Genomic DNA, 19,461 nt, shown 5'->3' on the forward strand with positions numbered 1-19,461 from the left:
CGGCTCAGACCCCACATCAGGGCAAGGAAAAACTCAACCCAATGGGATTACAATGAGAAACCTTTTTACTGTCTCTCTGTTGTTAGATAGCTAGCTAACCAGCTACTTATCCTACCGTGGAGAGTTGGAGACGTCCGACACGCCTGCACTTTAAAAGCTCCCGCATTACAGACGTAAATTATTGAAAAACAAGGTCTGCTTTGCGTTTCAAGCAAGTTATTTGTGTTTTTGATGTGTTTTAGGAGAAATATTCCCATGCCTTTTGATTATTTCACAAGCAGTGTTGCATTGACCGCAATGACTCACACACTTGGTCGCATGTTCGTTTACGTTCGGAAAAAACATGCGTAATGACATCACGACTATCGAAAAATGTATTGTTCAGCGATAAATTGTATTATCGATTTCTGTCGATGAGTAGTTGCACTCGTACCATCAACTGTTCTGGAGATGTGACATTGGTGACACTGTCATTGCACAGATTCCACTCGTTTACATGTGTTTATCTGCCATGGCATGTTTCATTGTTGTGTTGCGTTGGCAGACATAGGGTGTGCTTCTGGTTTGGAGTTGTGATGCTCAAAGCAGACACATGTCTCTTTGCATTGCTCTTGTTAGAGGTGCCGTGACAGTTTTCTCGTGCGCCATCTTGAGATGTCAGGGAGCTCTTTCTAAAGTGATGTTGATCACAGCAGGGAAACTTGACAAGATGATTATTCAGGGAATGGGGGGATTGAAAAAAGCGAGGAAGGCTTTAAAGGGGAAAGCAAAGAAACAGAAAAATAGAGGGTGGAAGAAGACACTAAAGTAGAGGTGTTGCAATTAGGGCTTTATGCTGCAGACTGCGATAACAATCATCCATAAGTAAGATCGGCCAATACCAATCACATGTATTAACTTTTAATTGTTATCACTATTATAATCAGAAGGAAACACAGGATGATAACAAAACATAACAACACACTATTTAAATTACCTCCCTGTTCTCTCTAAATACATACAATTGTTTGAGCAAAAAAAAGTTAAAGGTTCACAATGCTAAACAAAAAACAAAACTGCTATCTACTTGTTTCATTTGAATGTTCAGATTTTTGCCGTAATAGTCCTCTTGTGTCCAGGGACTTTACAAATTACAATTTACAAATAAACGAAAAAAAAAATTCAAAATTATTTTGTAAAAACAAAAATATTGATTTAATCACCCTAGTATCGATCATATACTGATATTATCCTTGGTATGAAAATGACCGATTTATGGATCGAGCCGTCCTCCCATTATGTGTACGCCCGTCTGTCATACAAACACAACTTTTTGACTTGTAGGCCACATTGGGCTAAAAAACAACAACATGATATAATATACATAACTATATACAGTATATATATATATATACAACTTTATATATATATATATATATATATATATATATATATATATATATATATATATATATATATATATATATATATATATATATATATATCTATCTGTATATAAATATGTATATTAGTGGTGTGGGAAAAAATCGATTTGAATTCGAATGGCGATTCTCACGTTGTGCGATTCAGAATCGATTCTCATTTTTAAAAAATAGTTTTTTTCTAAAATTGTTTTATTTATTAAGTATGTATTTTTTTAAATTTTTTTATTAATCAATCCAACAAAACAATACACAGCAATACCATAAAAATGCAATCCACTTCCAAAACCAAACCCGACCCAGCAACACTCAGAACTGCAATAAACAGAGCAATTGAGAGGAGACACAAACACGACACAGAACAAACCAAAAGTAGTGAAACAAAAATAAATATTATCAACAACAGTATCAATATTAGTTACAATTTCAACATAGCAGTGATTAAAAATCCCTCATTGACATTAGCATTAGACATTTATAAAAATAAAAATAAATGAACACTAGTGTCACAGTGGCTTACACTTGCATCGCATCTCATAAGCTTGACAACACACTGTGTCCAATATTTTCAAAAAGATAAAATAAGTCATATTTGTGGTTCATTTAATAGTTAAAACAAATGTACATTATTGCAATCAGTTGATAAAACATTGTCCTTTACAATTATAAAAGCTTTTTACAAAAATCTACTACTCTGCTTGCATGTCAGCCGACTGGGGTAGATCCTGCTGAAATCCTATGTATTGAATGAATAGAGAATCGTTTTGAATCTGGAAAAAATCGTTTTTGAATCGAGAATCGTGTTGAATTGAAGAAAAAAAATCGATTTTGAATCGAATCGTGGGACAGCCCTAATGTGTGTGTATATATATATATATATATATATATATATATATATATATATATATATATATATATATATATATATATATATATATATATATATATATATATATATATATATATATATATATATACCTGTATATATACACACATATATATATATATATATATATATATATATATATATATATACCTGTATATATACACACACATATATATATATATATATATATATATATATATATATATATATATATATATATATATATATATATATATATATATATATATATATATATATATATATATATATATATGTATATATATATATATATATATATATATATATATATATATATATATATATATATATATATATATATATATATATATATATATATATATATATACCTGTATATATACACACACAAGCTGGACAAACAAGTATTTAGTTAGCCACCAGTTTTAATTAATTAATTGGTAAATTCCTCTGTAAAATAAGTATATAGCAAATATAGCACATGGTGCTGCCTTTCAAGTAATCATCCACAGTAAGGTACAGGAGCATGTACACTCAAAATAAATTGTGTGATTAACCTGTGTATATAAATGATTAATGCGATGATCTTTTGTAATTAGTCCCATGATTGAACTCGTTATTTTTGACAGCCCTAAGATATATATCATGTTGTTAGAACTACCATGCGAGCTGCACATTAAAGTTTGGCGAGCCACGCAATGACTATCACTGATCCCAACACTTTTACTGTAATGAAGAAAAACATTAACCAACATTTAATACAGTTTAGAGTTGTACGGTATACCGGTATTGGTATAGTACAGGGGTCACCAACCTTTTTGAAACCAAGAGCTACTTCTTGGGTACTGATTAATGCGAAGGGCTACCAGTTAGATACACACTTAAATAAATTGCCAGAAGTAGCCAATTTGCTCAATTTACCTTTAACTCTGTTATTATTAATAATTAATGATATTTATCTTTGTGGAAACACTGATCATCTTAATGATTTCTCACAATAAATATATATAGAAACAGATAAATATCAATATGCAACACTTTGTTTTTATATTTTCTCTAAGTGCACATTTTTCAAATGATCACTTCTAAGACAGTCTTGTGAAATCACAATATCCCATTTTAACTAGCTAGCCACTAATATTTTTTAACAAATCATGAATTACTTTGCACCATGTTTGTACAAATAATAACTCATGTAAAATACAAAAGTAAACTCTCAAATTTTTAAATCATGTCACACTTTGAACTGGACACCAAATCTGTTATCTGTTTCTTTGTCAGTTAGTGGGAAGCCTGGCATTGCATGCTGTTAACTAGTGTGTTGTACTCTGGTGTGTAACTTGACACTGCAACTCTGAGTGAGTCTTGCAGATGTGCATCAGTGAGGCGTGTTCTGTGTTTGTTCTTGATGAAGTTCATGTCAGAAAAGGCTGATTCACAAAGATACGATTTTTCCTCATTGTTTGCGGAAACTTCTTAATCTTTTGGACATATTTTCACAGCAATCTGGCCTTAAGCTTAATTATGATAAATGTAAAATGTTAAGGATCGGAAATCTAAAGGGAACGTCCTTTCGAATGGAATGCAAAGTGCCTGTTTTGTGGACAGATGGACCAGTTAACATACTTGGTGTTGTTGTCCCAGAAAATCTGGAAGATTTAGGCTCAGTAAATTATGATAATCGACTAAGAAAGCTGGACAAAATTATGCAATTATGGAAAGGGAAATCCCTAACCTTGTATGGTAAAATGTCTATTGCCAACTCGTTAATTATTCCTCAATTTATTTATTTGTTTTTGTCATTACCAGCTCCATCACAAAACTTTTTTAAGATTTATGAGCGGAGGGTCTTCGATTTTGTCTGGAACGGCAAACCAGAAAAGATTAAAAGAAAGGTTTTGTACAAAGAGTATGAATATTGGGGCCTGAAACTTCTCAACCTTGAAGCTATGTGTCTGTCTTTAAAAGCATCAATTGTTCCAAAGATGTATTTAAACATTGAGTAATACACAAATGTCCTGTTGGACAAAAAACATGTACTGTATCAAAAGAAATTGTATCCTTTTTTACAAGTGATCCCCTCCCAGAGAGTCTGCTGGGAAACATGGCGGGGTTCATAAAGGAAACAATCCACTCATAGTGGTGTTTTCAATTTTATGTGCCAGAAAAAAGAGACGATATTTTGCAGCAGTTAATATGGATGAACTCTAATATTGTAATAGATGGAAAGCCTTTCCTTTGGAAAAATATGTTTGAAAGAGGAATCATTTTTGTCAATGATATTATCAATGAGAATGGTAAAATTATGAAGTATGATGAATTTAGAGCTATGTATGTGATGCTTGCTCAAGCTTTTCATTTTATCAACTAACTGGAGTAATTGGGAAAAGATGGAAACAAATAATTAATTATGGAACTACTAAATTATTAGTTTGTAAACCTCTAATAAGAAATTCTAGTTGGCAAAAAGGAACTAAAGTAAATAGAAAAATATACAATTTTTATTTAATAAAGAAATCTTTGAAGGCTGCCTCATACAACACAAATGGAAAATGGGAGGACTTTTTTGACTGCCCGTTGCCATGGGATGCCATATTCAAACTAATCTATAAAACCACTATCGATGTGCAAAATCTTTATTTTCAAATTAAAATTATTTATAACTTCTTACCCACAGGGAAAATGTTAAAATTATGGAATATGACAGAGTCAGATGATTGCCGATTTTGTTGTCAGGAGCCTGAATCCACCCTGCATTTGTTTTGGTATTGTCATATTGTGTCTTTGTTTTGGGTGGAAGTTGAAAAAATTTGTTTAAGGATTGGTTTGTTTATGAAGCTTAATGTGGTTTCTGTTATTTTAGGAGAGTTCATTGACAATCATGATTTAGTCAATTTAATTATAGTACTCGGTAAAATGTTTATTTTTAAGGCCAAAAACAGATATTCACTTAGTATTACTTTCTCTAAAACATTTATTCAGTATTTTCTAACTTTAGAAAGTTACATGGTTGAAAACGATAATGATGCCAAAAAACATTTAAAAAAAGATGAGAAGTCCTCAAAGGCTTATTTTGAAAGTATAATTATGTTTATAGATTATATGATATCTGTTGTTGTGTTCCCTAATTTGAGTGACCTGGACATAATCTGGACTGTACATAAATGCTTATTTTGAAAATTTAATTTTGTTTATAAAGTATATGCAATCTGTTGTGTTCCCTAATTTTTTTCTGTGTACACGAATGAAGGTCTGTGTTGCTGAGTCCGACTTGGACATTATCTGGACTGGGCCTGGTTTAAAAAAAACCTTTAAACAAATCTAATTTCATTGACAACCTGGTCTGTTGAAGATAAGGCCCTTTTTTTAAAAATAAAATAAAATAAGATAAATAAATAAAAAACATTTTCTTGGATAAAAAAGAAAGTAAAACAATATAAAAATAATTACATAAAAAATACTAATTAATGAAAATGTTAGTGGACCAGCAGCCTATACAATCATGTGTGCTTCAGGGACTGTGTCCCTTGCAGATGTGTTGTCTATGTTGTGGGAACCAGAATATTGGTAGCAGAAAGAAATAACCCCTTTTGTGTGAGTGGGTGTGGATGAGTGTGCATGGGGGAGGTTGTTTGGGTTGATGCACTGATTGAAAGTGTATCTTGTGTTTTTTCTATGTAGATTTAATTTAAAAAAAAAAAAAAAAAAAATTTTTTTTTTTTTTTTAAATTTTTTTTTTAATTTTTTATTTATTTTTTTTTTACAACAGGCCCGCGGGCGACTCATCTGGTCCTTGCGGGCGACCTGGTGCCCGCGGGCACCGCGTTGGTGACCCCTGGTATAGTACCACAATAGTAATGAATCATATTCGGTACTATATATATATAAAAAGTACTGGTCAAGTACAAGTACAATAACTGCAGGACGAGGAATAGTTAAACATGCTTCACTACACACCGTAGCTCACCGGCATCACAATGTAAATCTACACTTAACATCCATTGTAATGATACCAAGTACAGGAGCGTATCTAGTCAATACTACTATGATTACATCGATATTTTTTAGCATCACAAAATCTGTTTTTGTTTTTTAAAAATGTTTATTATGTTTATAAACTCAGGAAATATGTCCCTGGACACATGAGGACTTTGAATATGACCAATGTATGATACTGTAACGACTCGATACCTATTGATACCTAAATTTGTGGTATCATCCAAAACTAATATAAAGCATCCAAACAACAGAAGAATAAGTGATTATTACATTTTAACAGAAGTGTAGATAGAACATGTTCAAAGAGAAAGTAAGCAGATATTAACAGTAAATGAACAAGTAGATTAATAATTCATTTTCTACCACTTGTCCTTAGTAATTTTGACAAAATAATGGAATGGAAAATGACACAATATGTTACTGCATATGTCAGCAGCTAAATTAGGAGCCTTTGTTTGCTTACTTACTAATAAAAGACAAGTTGTATGTCTTGTATGTTTACTATTTTATTTAAGGATAAACTTGCAATAAGAAACATATGTTTAATGTACTGTAAGATTTTTTGTTAAAATAAAGCCAATAATGCAATTTTTTGTGGTCCCCTTTATTTAGAAATGTATCGAAAAGTACCGAACAGTATCGAAATACATTTCGGTACCGGTACCAAAATATTGGTATCGGGACTACACTAATTTTTTACACCATTTTTTTAGACATCTTTATTTTGGAAGTGTTTGACTGGTGGGAAAACGACAGCTCTTTTTGGTGGCCGTGTTTTAACTAAAGACAAGACGGTTGACAGTACAAAAGCTGAGCTTGCACCATTGCACTTACAATAGTTGATAGAATGGGCAGCTATAATAAAAACAGTTTGCTTTGCTCTTGCCTTCTCCTCTTCTCCGCTCCACTTGGGTAACATTGCTACATTTCTTTTAGACATTGGCTGATTACGTGCCTTGTCACGGAAATCAGTCAGTACTGTTTGGTGGCTTTTTGATCTCTACACTAATGTGATTACAAATTGAAAAAAAAAATACTTCATTAAATTAAATACTTCATTAAGCACATTTTGAGGAACACACACAGTAATGTAAATAATCACATCTGTGTTTCTGCAAGGTTATAAAAAAAAGTACAAACCCCTCGTGCCACGATTCTTCCCACAAAACCACGTAACAAAAAGTCTCTTGTGCACTTAGACAACTGATCACACACAAACAAAGGCATCTCCATTTCCGAATGTACAAACACACAATATTTGTGTACACACACACACACACACACACACACACACACAGGCAAACAAGCAAAAAGACAGCTCACCTTGCCAGCCGGGTTTGCAGACAGGTTTGACGTCAATGCGGACGGAGACGCTGTGCAAAGCTCTCTTCTGGCCGCAGTCCCAGGCAGTCACCTGGATCTCATACTGTTGCTCTCGGTCATAGCTCAGCTTCTCTGTGTTCCGGATGTTACCTAATCAGGAGAGAGTCACAAACAGTCAATTTAAGGAATACATCTCTGAATACATTGATCAATTTCTCTTGTGGATCTATAATGTTTGTCTAAGTCTAAGTCTAATCTAACTATTAGAATATGGGAACAATGAGGCGTGTACAGTGACATTGTGGTTACGACATCTGCCTCACAGTCGGGAGATCTGAAGCTCTGCTGGAACATCTATGTGTGGCGTTTGCATGTTTTCTCATGCTTGCATAGGCTTTCTCCAAATAGCTTCCTCCCGCATCCATAAACATGCATGTTAGGCTAATTGGAAATTAAAATTGTCCACAGGCATGAAAGGGACTGGTAATGGTGTTCCTGCGATTGACTGGCAACCAGTCCAGGGTGTATCCTGTTTCTCACCCCAAATCAGGGCTGGGTACTGTTGCGTCCCAGCAGATCTTCCTCCCAGGAAATTTAAGTTGCTGGTCACTCCCAAGTTCTTTTGATGACATATAAGCTGAGTAGAAGGACCACCAGAAACAGAATAGGTATTTTGTAATTTATTTCCAAAGCTTTGGAAATAGAATGAGACCAATCCAGCACAGAGCATTCACTAGCGCAGCTAAAACCGGTCTAATCTCAAATACGGAAGCCTTCTCTTCTATAATGTGTTTCTCGCTCCCACCCTCGTTGTCTCTCCCTCCAGCCCAAAACACATGCCCATTGTCTTCCTCAGCTGGACACAGGAATAGATAAGGAAAATAAGTTATGGCTACTCCCTGCATACCAATGCTTCAAGGCCGACACACAGTACTTGCAGACCAAAAGAGCACAATTGGAAGAACACTAGCTGTTTTGTAATATGACTATGAAAATTAAAGAAGTAACACTTAAATATGGATATATGTAAAAATCTGCTTCCGTCAGTACCAAATTCTGTACTTTTATAGGCACCAACCAAATTCTGCTATTTCTACCGTGTATCGATTCACGTTGAATCAAAAGGTGTATATTTCGATACCACGCGACGTCATGCCCGGTTGCAGATGCGTAACGTCCGGTTGCAGACTAATCTCCTGCTCAAGGAAACAATCACTCAAGCAGCACTCAGGGCCGACACAGCCAAGCTCCCTCAAAGTAATGTTGCAATATTAAACACCAACAAAGCAAGTATGCTTGGTAGAAAACGCTCAAATGTAAAGTAAGAAAACAAGATATAACAAGCGACTGGGATGGGAATCAGCACCTCCAAGTCAGAGTCCGTGGTTCTCGCCTGGAAAAGGGTGGAATGCCATCTTCGTGTTGGGGAGGAGATCTTGCCCCAAGTGGAGGAATTCAAGTACCTCAGAGTCTTGTTCATGAGTGAGGAAAGAGTGGATCTTGAGGTTGACAGGCGGATCGGTGCGGCGTCTTCAGTAATACGGACGCTGTATCGATCTGTTGTGGTGAAGAAGGAGCTGAGCCGGAAGGCAAACTCTCAATTTACCGGTCGATCTACGTTCCCATCCTCACCTATGGTCATGAGCTTTGGGTTATGACCAAAAGGATAAGATCACGGGTACAAGCGGCCAAAATAAGCTTCTTCCGCCGGGTGGCGGGGTTCTCCCTTAGAGATAGGGTGAGAAGCTCTGTCATCCGGGAGGAGCTCAAACTAAAGCCGCTGATCCTCCACATCGAGAGGAGCCAGATGAGGTGGTTCGGGCATCTGGTCAGGATGACACCCGAACACCTCCCTAAGGAAGTGTGTTTAGGGCACGTCCGACCGGTAGGAGGCCACGGGGAAGACCAGGACACTTTGGGAAGAATATGTCTCCCGGCTAGCCTAGGATCGCCTCGGGATCCCCCGGGAGGAGCTGGACGAAATGGCTGGGGAGAGGGAAGTCTGGGCTTCCCTGCTTAGGCTGCTGCCCCCACGACTCGACCTCGGATAAGCGGAAGAAGATGGATGGATGGATCACACACACAAGTACCAAAAGTTGTAAATGTTGAGTACCCATATCAATTCCCATGTACCAAGAATTGGTACCGTAGCGGTTCAAACGTAAATGATACCCATCCCTAAAGATAAGCTTAAAAGGAAGATGCAGCCAGGAAAATAGATGAATAGCTGGCTGAACACTGTCAATGTGGACATACAGTATACAGAAAAGAAAGGCGCTTGGTGTACATGGTAAATTACGGATATACTGTAGATACCTGACTGTTGAAGTCCGTAAAGAGTTTGCAGAAAGCACAAGTAGATTTTACCTCTTCCAACACAGTATTTCAGTTAACAGCATTTTAGCACAGAGTTTTGTCGAAAATAATCAGAAGAGTTGCTACTGTACATTGCTGCATGATGAAATTCTCATAATGTGCACTAATCAATTTAAAGTATCCTTTTACTGCTTCAATATTGAGTAAAAGTCACTCATTAGTTTACATTTAAGCAGACTTAAAGGGGAACTGCACTCTTTTTGGAATTGGGCCTATCGTTCACAATCATTAGTTGCTACTGTACATTGCTGCATGATGAAATTCTCATAATGGGCACTAAACAATTTAAAGTATGTTTTGGTTAGAGTGTCCGCCCTCAGACTGGGAGGTTGTGAGTTCAAACCCCGGCCGAGTCACACCAAAGACTACAAAAAATGGGACCCATTACCTCCCTGCTTGGCACTCAGCATCAAGGGTTGGAATTGGGGGTTAAATCACCAAATGATTCCCGAGCGCGGCCCACACTGCTGCTCACTTCTCCCCTCACCTCCCAGGGGGTGAACAAGGGGATAGGTCAAATGCAGAGGACACATTTCACCACACCTAGTGTGTGTGTGTGACAATCATTGGAACTTTAACTTTAAATTAACTTTAATTATGACAGATGAGAACGATATCTTCTTTTTTGGGGGGCCGGGGGTTTAAAAATTATTTAAAAAATCGCTTTCAAGATGCGGATAATGGGAGAAACTGTTGTAGCCTTCAAAGCCCTCTAAAACAACTTCAAAACCCTCCATCAACATTTTATATACACACTGCAAGTCTGTGTATAAAGTAGTAACAGGCACGTTCATAACAATATGTAGTATGTAAAATATTTACCGTATTTTGGTCATTTTAAACAAATAAACTGCCGCATTTATTTCCGTTTCCATAACAGGAACCATCCGACCTCCGGCATCCACTGTGCGTTCCTTGTTCCGCAAACAAACACGCAAGGAAAATGTTAAAATTATGGAATATGACAGAATCAGATGACTGCCGATTTTGTTGTCAGGAGTCTGAATCCACCCTGCATTTGTTTTGGTATTGTCATATTGTGTCTTCGTTTTGGGTGGAAGTTGAAAAAATGTGTTTAAGGATTGGTTTGTTTATGAAGCTTGATATGGTTTCTGTTATTTTAGGAGAGTTCATTGACAATCATGATTTAATCAATTTAATTATAGTACTCGGTAAAACAGATATTCACTTAGTATTACTTTCTTTAAAAAATGTATTCAGTATTCTTTAACTTTAGAAAGTTGCATGGTTGAAAACGATAATGATGCGAAAAAACATAAAAAAAGATGGGAAGTCCTCAAAGGCTTATTTTGAAAGTGGAATTATGTTTATAGATTGTATTCTATCTGTTGTTGTGTTCCCTAATTTGAGTGACCTGGACATAATCTGTAATGTACATAAATTATTTTTCTGAAAATGCAAATTTGTTTATATATTATATGCAATCTGTTGTGTTCCCTAATTTTATTTATTTGTTTTCATTGTAAATGAATAAAGGTGTGTGTTGCTGAGCCCGACTTGGACATTATCTGGACTGGACCTGGTTATAAAAAACCTTTTAAACAAATCTAATTTCATTTACAACCTGGTCTGGAGAAGATAGGGTCCTTTTTTTAATTTTTATAAATAAAATAAAAAAAGATAAATATATAAACATTTTCTTGGATAAAAAAGAAAGTAAAACTATATAAAAATAATTACATAAAAAATAGTAATTAATGAAAATGTTAGTGGACCAGCAACACATACAATCATGTGTGCTTCAGGGACTGTTTCCCTTGCAGACGTGTTGTCCATGTTGTGGGAACCAGAATATTGGTAGCAGAAAGAAACAACCCCTTTTGTGTGAGTGGGTGTGGATGAGTGTGAATGGGGGAGGGAGTTTTTTTTGGGTTGATGCACTAGTTGAAAGTGTATCTTGTGTTTTTTCTATGTTGATTCAATATAAAAAAAAAAAAAAGCGAGCACGAAGAAGAGAGTGAAACGTTGAAGCAGGCAGAAGTCCAAAGAGTGAGGTCGGTGCGATTTTGCTGCGAATCTGGAACTTTTGAGCCAAGCTATGCCAAATTATTGCAGTGCCCAAATGAACTGGAAACATCCCTGACCAGCTGGACCAAACAGACAACTGTCCATCGAGTAAGTCACTATAATATTGATCATAATACATGCGGCACATCACCATACAACGACAGTAAACACGCTGTCGAGCTGGCTGTGTACACAACAAACATGAAATGTGTCACAGCCCGGGTGCATTCCTATGCGCATTCATCCGTGCGCTCTCCTGAGCGCACCGCCTGCGTGCGCCACTATGGCTGAAGCAGGTGGCTGCATTCAATCATCAATCAGTCAGCACTCAACACACCTGTCGCTGATGAGCTCCCTGGGCTTCTTAAGCCAGAGCAGACCTGCGTTCCAGGCCAGAACGTAGCGACCTGTTCCAGTACAGTAAGCCGAATATCTCTAGCTGTATGCACACTCTCTCTCTCTGTGTTTCTCCCCCTCCGTGTACATTTGTCTCGTGTCCCTTGTCGTTCCAGCAGCATTTCCTCCGTTCCCTGATTGCGAGCTGTGTGTCTCATCTCCCCGTATCCCCTCTGGTTCCCTGGCTGCCCCTTTTGGATCTCGACCTTCCGCCTGGACACGGACTTTTGACGCCTCGCTATTGCCCCCAACTTCCCGCCTGTCTCTGGACCTTCGAGCCTGCTTTGCCCCTCTCGGACTTCCGCACCTCGCTCAACACTCCGGGTAACACTCAACATTTAATCCGTACACATAGTCGCACGCATACACATTTCGGATTAGTTTTCACACTCCATCCTATTATATATATATATATTCAAGATTGAAGATGCTTTATTTTTGTCCATTCTTTAACATGTACAAGACACATAAGAACTGAAATTTCATTTTCGGCACAGTCCCACTAAGAGCAGACATACGTTACAAGGGGACAAGACGGGACCGCCAACGGATCAGCCACTTACAGCGCTCCTTAAAAAAGGTGGGAAAAAGGTGACATTGGGAAAGGGGGAAGAGTAAAAAAAGTATCAGTCTAAGGCTGGAACCTCGGGAGGGGTCCAGACTGAGTCCAAGGAAAAAACCTCACATAGCATAGCACACATAAACATGATACATGTAATCACAACAACTCGCAACAGAGGGGGGGATTTGGGGCCCTGGAGGCCGACTGCCGCTATAAAGCGCTACTCAGCCGTCCACAACCCCGAATAGGATTTAAGCAGTGGTGAAGGTGTTGATTGGGGGAGGGGCGGGTGCGTGCATGTATGCCCAATTAACTTGGGTGAGATGTTGAAATGTTTTTGTGGACTGGGGCCGATCTCAAAGTTTGACACCAGGTGTTATTGAAAAAAAAGAAGGTCAAAAGCGTCCATCGTTGAGGAGTCCTCGGGGGAGTTTTTCAGAACAGCCTGTTCCTGATAGCGTCAAGGCCATTCGAGGGAGTCAAATCGTAGATTAAGATGTTGTTTTCTTCGAGCAGTCAAAACAATGACATTCCCGCTCTGTGTCCATGCTGGTTCTCTCAAATTCAATTTAATTCTTTCTTCTCAGCAAGCTTCTCCATGATGAGATCCATTTTGCGATTCAAATCAGAAATCGCCACAGTCTGTGTTCCCACAGCCCGACCCAATCCTTCCATTGCGATGAACAGCCATTGGGCTCCTTGAGTGGCTGCCATCGTCTTCCGAATTTGACAATACACCAGAGCAATGCCCAGCCCAATCAGCAGGTGCCCCGCGATCACAGTTCCAAATAGGTAGATGTCTTCCACGTCCTCGATGGAAAGGACTGAGAGACACATGAGTCTCCATTTATCCCAGGAGTCTCTCACGTACCCCGCAGCAATGGTTCCATCAGGGCAGCCAGGCTCCCCCGAACCTCGTTTCCTTGTCGAAAAGACTTTGTCAATTGCGTCGAGAGTCCAGCTGATCATATCCATGTTTGATGTTTAGATTTGAGGACAGCTCAAAGAAAGAGGCTTCAAAAAAGTTCAGACAGGACAAGGACACGAAGAAAGCAAGCAGGGAAGGAGGGAGCGGAGAAAAATGCGACCACCCTCACCAAGAGGTATATATATATATATATATATATATATATATATATATATATATATATATATATATATATATATATATATATATACATATATATATATATATATATATATATATATATATATATATATATATATATATATATATATATATATATATATATATATATATATATATATATATATATATACATATAAATAGTGCTAACTACGTCCCTGCATTCTGTGACGTCTTCTTCTCCCCTGTACTGTAACAAAATGTGGGCTAATAATTTACAGATACTGTAATATGATTGTTCATGTTTTTCAGTCAGTACAGATTGGTGTTCTATCACGTTGTGTTGTACATTACAAACTCAAACACATTTTGTGTTGACGTAGAAGCTGGCTTATCTCTTTCTGTAGCTAGCTTTTACGGCTAATACCGTAGCACGCCGATGTGTTAGTACGCTAGAAAAAGAGTTCCTCAGTGTTTGCTCTTACAATAACAATGTCACTACAGCTTTGTTATTATACAGGTTACGGAACCTAAATGAAGTATTGTTGGAGGTTTTTAATTGCATTTTTAAAGTGATTTAGAGGTAGAAATGATTGCTCCCTTTAGCTGCATTGCTAGCCACCTAGAACGAGCCCATTTTTACATGTTAGAAAGCGAAATAAAAAAATAACCTTTTGTCTTCTTTTCTCTAATAACGATTGTAAACGATAGGCAAAATGTAGGCTAGTTCCCCTTTAACATTTGTGGTATGTGTCCTGGGCATGACGTTAAAGTGCATCCGGCAGTGGAGGCTCCTCTATGGGGTCTTGGGGCACTAGGAGGTTAACCCCTTTACTACTATTACCCCAGGTGGCCCTTGGCAAAGGCCTAGTACCTGACTGCCCCCTAGCCAGGGATACGGTGAAGACCTCAACGGCGGAGCAGGCGGAAGACGGTTGATTTAAGAACGACAACAACAGCTGCGATGGCGGAAGAAGGCTGCAGCAGAAAAGGGTCCCCAGTCGTCTTGGACTCCATGCCACTGGACCCTGACCCGTTTCTGTCAATGATCGTGTGGTGACTGTCTGTGCACCAGTCTCCAAACGTAAAACAAAGTCACGCACAGGCATCCTCCATAAAGGGATACACCCCGACCAGGAGGATCGTCATACTCGTTCGAGTGACCGCAGATGGTGATTGGACTAATTGTCCCCAATTGTCAAACTGCTATGGATAACATTTACTTATTATTATTTACACTTATTATTATATTAATTAATATTAATATTGATATTAATTATGCTTATTAAGTTAAGGCAACTTTTTTTGAAGGAAGTAACATTTTATTGCTAATACATTTTCTAACTATTAAAGCTTAAGTACATTTTATATGCCTGTCTATATTTTACATTTTAAATAATTTTATTTATTTACTGGACTTTCACAATGTTATGTCAGACCCACTCGACATCCGTTGCTTTCGGTCTCCCCTAGAGGGGGGGGGTTACCCACATATGCGGTCCTCTCCAATGTTTCTCATAGTCATTCACCGACGTCCCACTGGGGTGAGTTTTTCCTTGCCCGTATGTGGGCTCTGTACCGAGGATGTCGTTGTGGCTTGTACAGCCCTTTGAGACACTTGTGATTTAGGGCTATATAAATAAACATTGATTGATTGATTGATAGAATTTATATATCTTTTTTTCTTTTTTTTTAGGGGTGTCCAAACTATGGCCCGCGGGACAAGTACAGCCCGCTGGCATCTTCAGTGTGACCCCCGCGAGACATTACAAGTTAAATAAGAATTCAGGCCCGCAGTATGTCTTAAGTTAAATTGTATTTACCTGTCATTGTCATTGCTATATATTTGTCAACATCTCTGGGACACTGTTAGTAAATTTGGTTAGTGACCATGATTTTTTAAAAGTCTACTGAGCACAGTATTATTTATATGACCCAATCCAAATAACCTGTTGTACTCATGGTGCATATAAGCCATAACCAATACAGAGATTCAACAGACATGGTCTACATAACACACAACCTGCTCATTAAACTTTGCAAACATTATAAAACATGTCCACACACCATACATCATTTAAAATTTCACCTATATACATTATTTAAAGTTAATTTGTTAAAGTTGTAGTTGTTGAAGTAGTGTGTTGTTGTTCAGTCTTGTTAGCTATAGCTTGCTTTAAATCAATGCAAACTGAAGTGTCTCTAATAATTTCCTGATATTATTGTGAATTCTATATTCTTTATTTGTGTACGAATAATTGTCACAATGTGTGTGTATGTGTATGTGAAAACAGGGTTTTATCGCACGTTCTACTGTATTTGTACATGTTTGGAAATCTTCCCACTTCAATTTGGTATGAAATTAATGTGCAGACTTAACACATTGATTACGTGTAAAAACAGCTGTGTAAATGGGATCACACAGGCACTCTTAATGAGACAGCACACTGAGTCCTAGTAAATTAATATTAAAAAAAAAACAACTGAAGTTAGTGTAGTGATTTCGATATCAAATGTATTTAGATGCTTTATCTAATTACATATATATATATATATATATATATATATATATATATATATATATATATATATATATATATATATATATATATATATATATATATATATATATATATATATGTATACATATACATATACATATATATATATATGTATGCATACACTACCGTTCAAAAGTTTGGGGTCACATTGAAATGTCCTTATTTTTGAAGGAAAAGCACTGTACTTTTCAATGAAGATAACTTTAAACTAGTCTTAACTTTAAAGAAATACACTCTATACATTGCTAATGTGGTAAATGACTATTCTAGCTGCAAATGTCTGGTTTTTGGTGCAATATCTACATAGGTGTATAGAGGCCCATTTCCAGAAACTATCACTCCAGTGTTCTAATGGTACAATGTGTTTGCTCATTGGCTCAGAAGGCTAATTGATGATTAGAAAACCCTTGTGCAATCATGTTCACACATCTGAAAACAGTTTAGCTCGTTACAGAAGCTACAAAACTGACCTTCCTTTGAGCAGATTGAGTTTCTGGAGCATCACATTTGTGGGGTCAAGTAAACGCTCAAAATGGCCAGAAACTCAACAGTCTATTCTTGTTCTTAGAAATGAAGGCTATTCCACAAAATTGTTTGGGTGACCCCAAACTTTTGAACGGTAGTGTATATATACATATATATATCAGTGGCGTGCCATCACTAGAGGCAGGGGAGGCACGGCCTCACCTGCCATCATGGAAAGAAAAAAAAAAGTAAAAAGAAAAAAACATTAATTAAATTGTTATATGTATCCAGTGATTATACTAAAGTTATTTTCCATTTAACTTCACCAGTTTTAGATTATTTTTATTTTTATTTTCACATTTGCCGTTCAAATACTGAGAAGAGACGGTGCGGTGATCAGCAGCCAGTTGAGGCACGTCACTGATTTGTGCCTCAACATGGATTGTGCGCAATGACTCGGCTAACTGCTGAGCTGCTGTGCAGTGAGACTGTATTGCTATATGAATTATATTATACATTTCCATAGTTTAGTTAGCTGAGGTATATAATGTACAGTGTATTTTGTCAACAACTGTATGTGTGTAACGTATTTCTTGTGCTGAGCGATCATAAAACTGGAGGCTCTGTGGTAATCTGTAAATGTCCTTGCTCATTTCTGTTGTCTGCACTCCATGTTCACTCTCTCTCTCGTTCACAGTATGGAGTGCAGCTGACGCAAGGCAGCAGCACACACCTGACAGTAATTAGTAACAGCTTATTTAACCAGGCTGCTGACAACCGGTGAGCGCCGGAACTTTGCCATTGCTTGCAACCTGTTGGTCGTGCCACGAGAACTCACTAGTTCATCGCAGACTTTTCATCTCAGGTTGGCCCGTATTATTCCTAGCCTTGTCTAGCGTTTTATTTTGGACCTAGTCTATTTACTTCTTTCATGAAGTATATTTTTCCTAGCCTTGTCTAGCGCTTTTAGTTTTGTGTGTTTATTTTCCTCTTAGTAGTTTTTTACATGGTGTGTTTTGTGTTTTCCACCATCGCCTTTGTTTGCTACCTTGTGCTTCCGCCAAATAAAAGGAAGAACAATTGTAAACACAAATTCGTCTCTGCATCCTTGGGATCCACCTCACCGTTTCCTAACAGAAAGTTCCGGCCATACCATGGAACCCGCAGAGACAGACTCCTGGAAAAGAGCATTTCAAGGCCATGCTCAACGGATCAACCAGCAGGGGGACCAGCTCGACCACCTGAGACGAGGTCTACAGGGGATGTCGGAGCGTCAAGACGCCATGTTGGAGCGAGTCAACACGCTGCTAGCCACCGTCATACCCACCTCGACCACTGTGCCTGACCAGGCATCCACCCAACCTACACAACCCGCAAGTACCGGCAACATACGGCTATCCCGACCCGAACGTTTTTCCGGGGAAAGGGAAGACGTAAGACAATTCCTGACGCAGTGTGAACTTCATTTCGAGCTAAACGCTTCCGCATTCACCTCTGAGCGGGCTAAGGTAGCGTTTGTCATCTCTCACCTGTCTGGCCGTGCTGGCACCTGGGCGACTGCCGAATGGAACCGCCAGACCACCTCCAGCTCCACATACGCGAACTTTTCCAAATCCTTGAAGCAAATCTTCCAACGACGACTCCCAGGTAGAGAGGCAGCGAGATCCCTTTTCCGGCTGCAACAGGGTTCACGACGGGTCGCGGATTACGCGATCGAGTTCCGCACCATGGCGGCCGATTGTGACTGGGGTCCCTCAGCGCTGTTGGACGCTTTCTTCCTGGGTCTCGCGGACGAGATTCGTCACATGATGATCCCGCTGTCACTCCCGACGAATCTGGATGATCTCATCGAGCTGGCGGTGCAAATCGACTTCCGCCTATTGGAGGAGAGGAGGGATCGACGAGGGAGACAAGCCCCACCTAGCAGCCAATCAGCGCCAGCTAGACCTGCCATCTGCAAGACGGAGCAACTCGAAGACACCTCCCCTTCATGGCAGATAGATGAGCCGATGCAACTGGGAGGCCGCCGACTCACCACCGCCGAGAGGGAACGTCGCGTTCGCCTCCAACTCTGCCTATACTGTGGGGCCGCTGATCATCTCATCTCCCGCTGCAAAGAACTGCCGCGCCCCGCCGCACGGCCACGAGTGCGCCCTCACTCGCCAGAGGACACGTCCACCAGAGGTCGCCGTTCTCCTTCGTTGGCCGCAGGCAGAATGCAGCTAAAAGGTACTCTTTCTTGGTCTAACCAACAAATAGACATTTGCGCTCTCATTGACTCAGGAGCAGATGATAACTTTTTGGATTTTGAGTTCATGAGACTCCATAAGATTCCTGTTGTCAAACTGTATGTGCCCAAG

General features: G+C 38.4%; 1 protein-coding gene across 2 annotated transcripts in view; it reads right to left on the reverse strand.

Annotated features, from left to right (window-relative positions):
- LOC133663476 (calsyntenin-2-like) overlaps positions 1 to 19,461 on the reverse strand; it is a 722,813-nt gene that overhangs the window by 214,674 nt on the left and 488,678 nt on the right. Inside the window, exons 1-2 of one of the 2 annotated variants that reach the window (XM_062067962.1) lie at positions 8,167 to 8,372; positions 7,627 to 7,776 (exon numbers count right to left, since the gene is read on the reverse strand). In XM_062067962.1, the coding sequence (XP_061923946.1) occupies positions 7,627 to 7,776; positions 8,167 to 8,356 (340 nt within the window). In that variant the 5' untranslated portion in view covers positions 8,357 to 8,372. Of the gene's footprint in view, positions 1 to 7,626; positions 7,777 to 8,166; positions 8,373 to 19,461 lie in introns of those variants that run through there. The other variant, XM_062067961.1, reaches the window with a different exon arrangement.

Source organism: Entelurus aequoreus, linkage group LG13 (assembly GCF_033978785.1).
Source record: "Entelurus aequoreus isolate RoL-2023_Sb linkage group LG13, RoL_Eaeq_v1.1, whole genome shotgun sequence".
Taxonomy (NCBI): domain Eukaryota; kingdom Metazoa; phylum Chordata; class Actinopteri; order Syngnathiformes; family Syngnathidae; genus Entelurus; species Entelurus aequoreus.